General features: G+C 43.2%; 1 protein-coding gene across 1 annotated transcript in view; it reads right to left on the bottom strand.

Annotated features, from left to right (window-relative positions):
- FMO1 (flavin containing monooxygenase 1) overlaps positions 1-5249 on the bottom strand; it is a 20895-nt gene extending 15646 nt beyond the window's left edge. Inside the window, exons 1-3 of the mRNA XM_006766996.2 lie at positions 4948-5249; positions 2677-2865; positions 1267-1429 (exon numbers count right to left, since the gene is read on the bottom strand). Of these exons, the coding sequence (XP_006767059.1) occupies positions 1267-1429; positions 2677-2865; positions 4948-5124 (529 nt within the window). The 5' untranslated portion in view covers positions 5125-5249. The remainder of the gene's footprint in view (positions 1-1266; positions 1430-2676; positions 2866-4947) is intronic.
- Between the last annotated feature and the right edge of the window lie 557 nt (positions 5250-5806).

Here is a 5806-nt window from a genome sequence, read left to right as displayed (position 1 = left end):
TTCTTCCTGCTTTCCCTTTCGCCTCCCTGCATTGTGCCTACATATGCAAATTAACCACCATCTTTGTTGTCAGTTAACTGCCATCTGAGTTGGCAGTTAATTTGCATATAGCCCTGATTAGCCAATGAAAAGGGTAGCGTCGTACGCCAATTACCATTTTTCTTTTTTATTAGTGTAGATGAGTATTGTTTTCACTCCAGGTTATTTGTGGATTGTCATTTCTCTACTGGACTCCTATAAAAATCCACTCATTCCATACAGGCTGCATGGTCTCATTCACTTTCATATTCTTAGCATCTTGTGCAATATACTATAGGTGCTAAATAAATGCAGTGCACTCTCAATGCAATGGAACTTTCTTGATTCTTGGAGTGATCCTATACTAGGGACTCCTTAGGAATTTGGAGTAGCTCACTGCTCAGTAATTTTCTCTGTAGGCAACAACTGACTAAGAATTGGGTTGTCATGTGGGGTGGTGAGAGTCCATTGTTGAATGTGTTCAAGCAGAGGTGGCAAGCCTCTCTCAGGGATAATGTAGCAGTTTTCTGCATCGGGAAGAAGACTGAACTTGTTGCTTTTATTCAATGAATCTGCTTTACCTTAACCTGAGGAAACATGCAAATTTATTGGAAGATCAATCTTGAGATCACTACAGGTCATATTTAGAGAAAAATTTCCTAAAGTTTTAACTTTTTGAATACTTACTGCAGAGAAAATAAACCAACTATTGCATTTTTTTAGTCCCTCTGAATTGTAACCCAATTGATATATGATGGTGATTAACATGACTCTTAGTTGCAAAAGACAGAAAAAGATGTCTTCACTTGCCTCCCAAGACTCATCTCTCTGTTGATGAGTGACCCAGTGCCATGGTAATTGCTATGACTCATATAATAAAAAACCCTAAAAAATCAAACTGCTTTTTCCTTTAGTCACTGATTGACTTTTGGTGGCCTCTAAACTCAACTTTGGCAATGTGCGTAGGCTACCAACTTGTCTAGGCATCCCATGTCTTAAGGAGGGACATTGAACCTCAGTGAAGCGTAAAACTGCTTGTTAGTTATTCATTCTATTCTTTGGTACTCATAGGTTGTTTGGAACACATGAAAGCCAAAAACTGGTTAGGAAGTGCAGACTAGGAAAAAGACCTATTACCTAACAACTTTAACTACTAATGGAGGAGCCATAGGCATTCATTCCCAGAAAAACCAAGTAGCAGGATAGCTCCATGAGACAAATTAAGGTCAACTGCAGAAAATGTTATACCTGGAAAGGAGTCCAGTGGCAGATGTGGGTTAGTGAGAAAACCGGTGCAGACCATGATGGCATCAAAGATGGCGGACTCTTGCTTCCCTTCATGCAGGGTGACCACCTCCCATTGGCCAGTGACAGTAAAATCTGGACGTTTAGTTACCCTGCACACTTCTGTCTGAAGAAAGAATCACAGATGTGATAAGTAGTTGTCAAGGTTCCGATAAAGGCTGATGTGCCAGTTGACATTTCAAACATTCTAGAGCACAGATTCTACATAATTAATAAGCATAACCCTATAAATTGAATTGGGCTGTCTGGCAACTACCAACCCATTCTCTGTTTCTATGAGTTCAGATTTTTAGATTCCATATTTAAGTAAGGTCATATAATATTTGTCTTTCTCTGTATGATTTATTTCACTTAGCATAATACCCTCAAGGTCTATCCATGTTGTTGCAAATGGCAGGGTTTCCTTCTACTTTTCAAAAAATGGCTGAACTACATTCATACACACACACACACTCTCTCTCTCTCTCTCTCTCTCTCTCTCTCTCTCTCTCTCTCTTTATCCATTCATCCATCAGGGGACTCTTAGGTTGGTTCCATGTCTTGGCCATTGTAAATAATGCTGCAGTGAACATGGAGGTGGAGATATGTCTTTGAGTTTGTTTTGAGCAGGAGTACTTTGAAGGTTGTGAATATAAATATTTTTTGTTACTTGTTTCCATCAATCTTCCCATTTATGTTGCTTTCTCTGTGTAGTTCCTTATGGATTCCTCAACATACCCATCTTCAATAGGGAGGGAAGCAGGAGAAGGGAAACACATGGATTTTCATTTTTTTTTTTTTTTTGGAGAGGAATGGAAAAAGGAGACAAGAAAGAGAAAGACGATATATTCACTTATTCATGTCCTGCTACATTCCTCCCTCTCTGTCCTCTAAAATGGGAAGGGAGATTGGTAGGGTCAGTGAGAATAATAATATTTAAAGATTTTTCTATTCCCAAGGATACTGAGAAAAGTTTTCCCTCAAAGTGTGAGATTCTCTTGTGTATGGGCCATTGTACGTGCCAATCGCGATCAAAGGATAGTAGAGAAGAGAGTACCCAGGCCCTGATAGTTCTCAGTTTCCCTCTGTGCAGGCATTTGGCCCAAGTTGAAAATGTAGTTAGATATATTTAAGGCCCCTTAGGATATTTGTATATAAGAATTACAAATTAAAATGTAATGCATGTGAATCTTTACACACAGTAGCTATCTCCAACTTCACATTCACTTGGGGTGTGGTTAAGTACAAGGGAAAAAGGAATCTAGCCAGGTCACATCAGTCTTGCCAGTTCATTTCCCAAGACTAGGCTATAGTGAGAGCACAAAAAATAGGTTAAAAAGTACTTCCTGACTATTGATTGATGCTGTGTCTTACCTTGAATTGAATGCATTTCAGAAGGTTGAAGTGGTTTGCATACATTTTGAGATATTCCAGGAATTGAGAATTGGGCACATAGTTTGGATAATCTTCTGGGAATGGAAAGTCTGAGTAACAGGACATCTCCTTGCAGCTGTTGGAAACCACGGACTTGTAGAGGCTGGCTCTGCTTTCTTCAACATGTTCCTGTGCAGACAGTGTGTGCACATGAGCGTGGATGTGTTTGTGCCAGTGAGGGCACACCCAGGAAATGGATGCTAATTATTAGACAACCACACATTGACCAATATTAAGGTGATCCAGACGATATATGTCACCTGTCACCTTCTAGTGGGATTTGCTATCCTGCCCTTGAGAGATGATGAACAGTGGACCCCACTATGAATTTTATGATCAGAATTATAATTTCACTCATCACGTGCTAACAAATAAACCTGGGATGAACTCACCTGTCCAGATTCGCACAGTATCACAGCGAAGTACAAGAGAATATGGAAATAGATGGAAGCCAGGAAGCAGTAGTATCTGAATGATGGGCAATTCCTAGGTGCTTTGGTTTCAGGGGGTGCTGTTGATTATGGAGAAACGGGGTTCAGATTATGAAAGATTTCATATCTAAAGGTAAGGAATTTGGATTTTATAGGAAGATTATGGCAATCTTCCTAATGTTTGAATGTGGAATTTTGGAAAGATAATTCTGGTTCTTTAAAAGGTGAATTAGAGGGATCTGGAAAGGAAGGAGGATAATTAAGAGCCTAAGACACAAATCCATGTGCTTGCTAATGAGGGCTTGAGCAGAGGCAATGATAGTTGAAACCAAGAGAGGTGGGATTGATAAACAGCAGTAAGGTGCAATTTATGGGATTTAGGACTTTGGAGAGGAAGAAAGTAAAAGGTTTCCAGGTTTGACAACCGTGTGTATGGTGAAACACTACTAGAAGTGCCCTTAATTGGGTAGTTTCAGTCCCCATTCTGATAGATTAGTGGTGCTTCTCTGGAGTGTTGTGTTAAGGATTCTGAGGCTCATCAGAGGAGGAGTATCATGCTTGATTAACAGTGTCTTCAATGGACATGGGGTGGCAGCGGCAGGGGGTGGGGTTTACAATGGCCTGAGTATTGGGCTTCTGCTATCCTATTGGAACATAGGCAGTTTGAATCGTGGGAACAGCTGTGCTCTTTCATCAGTTCCCTTTCGGAGGTCTGTACGCAATGATGGTCATGTTCAGTGGTTGGACACATTTCAAGGTACACATTTCTTCTCTATGTGAGCCCAGCTGGCCTATGCAACCTTGGCCTCTCTGGAGCTTTGCTCACTGAGTTAGAAAACAATTACTTTATTCCAGTTCCAAATACTACCCTCTGTAATAGAGGAATGTTCTCTTTCCGTAGCCCTTCAGGGACTCTGAGGCCAGGATACCTGACACCTTGTTCTCTCACTATTCTTCCACAGCACATTTCAGGCTCAGGGGAAGTGTTCTTGCTCTCCTGAGAAGGAGGGAAAATTGGAGGTTTGGAGACATCTAATGCTAATATTTCCCAGGCTGAGCCATGGAGCTCATAGGGTTTCAGGTGCCTCCAGCAGGGCCCCTGTAACCCTCTGCACCCCAAACCAGTTACCACTGGGCTGTATAGTCCCCTGTCCTCCTTCTTCACCTTAACCCCGTCTCCAGTCCAGACTGTAGCCCTGCTGAGATTTGAGAATATTTCTTTTGTTCAGAGAACAAAAAAGTCTCCAAACCCGCATTCTTGACTTCTGATTATTCTTGGCATGGACTGAGATTGCCTGGAAAGCAGAACCTTGAGGATAGAACCCATTGTACACCGAGTCCTGTGCTGTTTAATTTCAGATAGAGCCGGGCTAGAAAAAGAAGCAGGCACACGCAGCTCAGTCTTGCAGGCAGAGGCTGCACTTCCAGCGCTGTGTTTATACCTTTGCACAAACACTGCGGTCTCTAGTCTTGCCTCAGCCTGCTCCCCTGGTCCTGGGCTTTCCTGGCCCGTCCCAGCCACTCCAACCTCTTCCACAGCCCTTCAGGGGCATCTTTCTTCCTCTTGGCTCTGGATCAAGTTTGTAAGGTGGCTGATGCCTTCTACTTAAGCCCAGGCTGTGCCCTGCTTTTTTTCTCTCAGTGGCCCTTCCTGTTTCAGCAGATATTTCTAGTCCGTCCCCAGAGCAGCTGGCCCTTGTGGATGAAATTCAGTTTCTTTTTGCATCAGTCAAGTCCTTTTCTGAATAGGACGCAACAAAGTGGTTGAAACCCCACTTACTGTGAATCTCCACAGGCCCCCAAGGTCATCGCTCCTCTCAAAGCAGGTGGGCTCCAGACCTTCCTCCAGGCAGCACCTGATGGAGGCCAGGCCACTGACCCCGGCTCCCACAATTGCAACCCGCTTGGCCATGTTCTCCCGTGTTGGGGAAATGCGGCAGAGCTTTCTACTTTTCATAGGTGGAAGCCCCACCCTGTTCTTGGCTGCTCTAGCAAATGAGAAAAAAGGTTTTGGGCAATGAAGGGATTTGCTCCTGTTGAATGATCTGCAGCTGGTCTCCAGTGTTTGTGAATGTGAGAAGAGAGATGGTCAGGTCACTGGTTTGACCCTTTCCCACCCTTCCCCCGCACTCAGACCTGGTGCCAAATGTTAGTATAGTCATTGCTGGGACTGTAAATTCTGTCAGAGCAGGCACGGATCATCTTGAAACGAAAACTCAGATAAGTGTGGTGACATGACATGAGGTCACACAACAGCTGGTGGAGTGGAGTTGGGACTAGGAGTCAAGACACTGTGGATACATAGAACTCCAACAGGCAGAGGAGGGGAGGAGTGGACTCCAGAGACGGGGAGCATGAGAGTAATGGCCAGAGATGGTCTGTGGAGGCATCTATTACCTTGACTCCCTGTTGAGCTTGCCACTCTCCTGACTCTACAAGAGGGGACTGCATTATAGTGTTGATTCACTTTCTACCTATTAGTCTCTCTGCATAGGACTATATGTTTCCCCAAAGCTGGGCGTTTTCTTGACTTGTTTCTTGTTTTCTCACAGCTCCTAACAGCACATTTGGTCTGTAATAGTTGTTGCATAAATACTTGCCAAGAGGTTGATATCCTAATGGCTAAATGAATTAATTCA

This window comes from Myotis davidii, unplaced genomic scaffold (assembly GCF_000327345.1).
Source record: "Myotis davidii unplaced genomic scaffold, ASM32734v1 scaffold580, whole genome shotgun sequence".
Taxonomy (NCBI): domain Eukaryota; kingdom Metazoa; phylum Chordata; class Mammalia; order Chiroptera; family Vespertilionidae; genus Myotis; species Myotis davidii.
The sequence above is the reverse complement of the archived record's forward strand: the minus strand, read 5'-3'. Positions and strand labels throughout refer to the sequence as shown.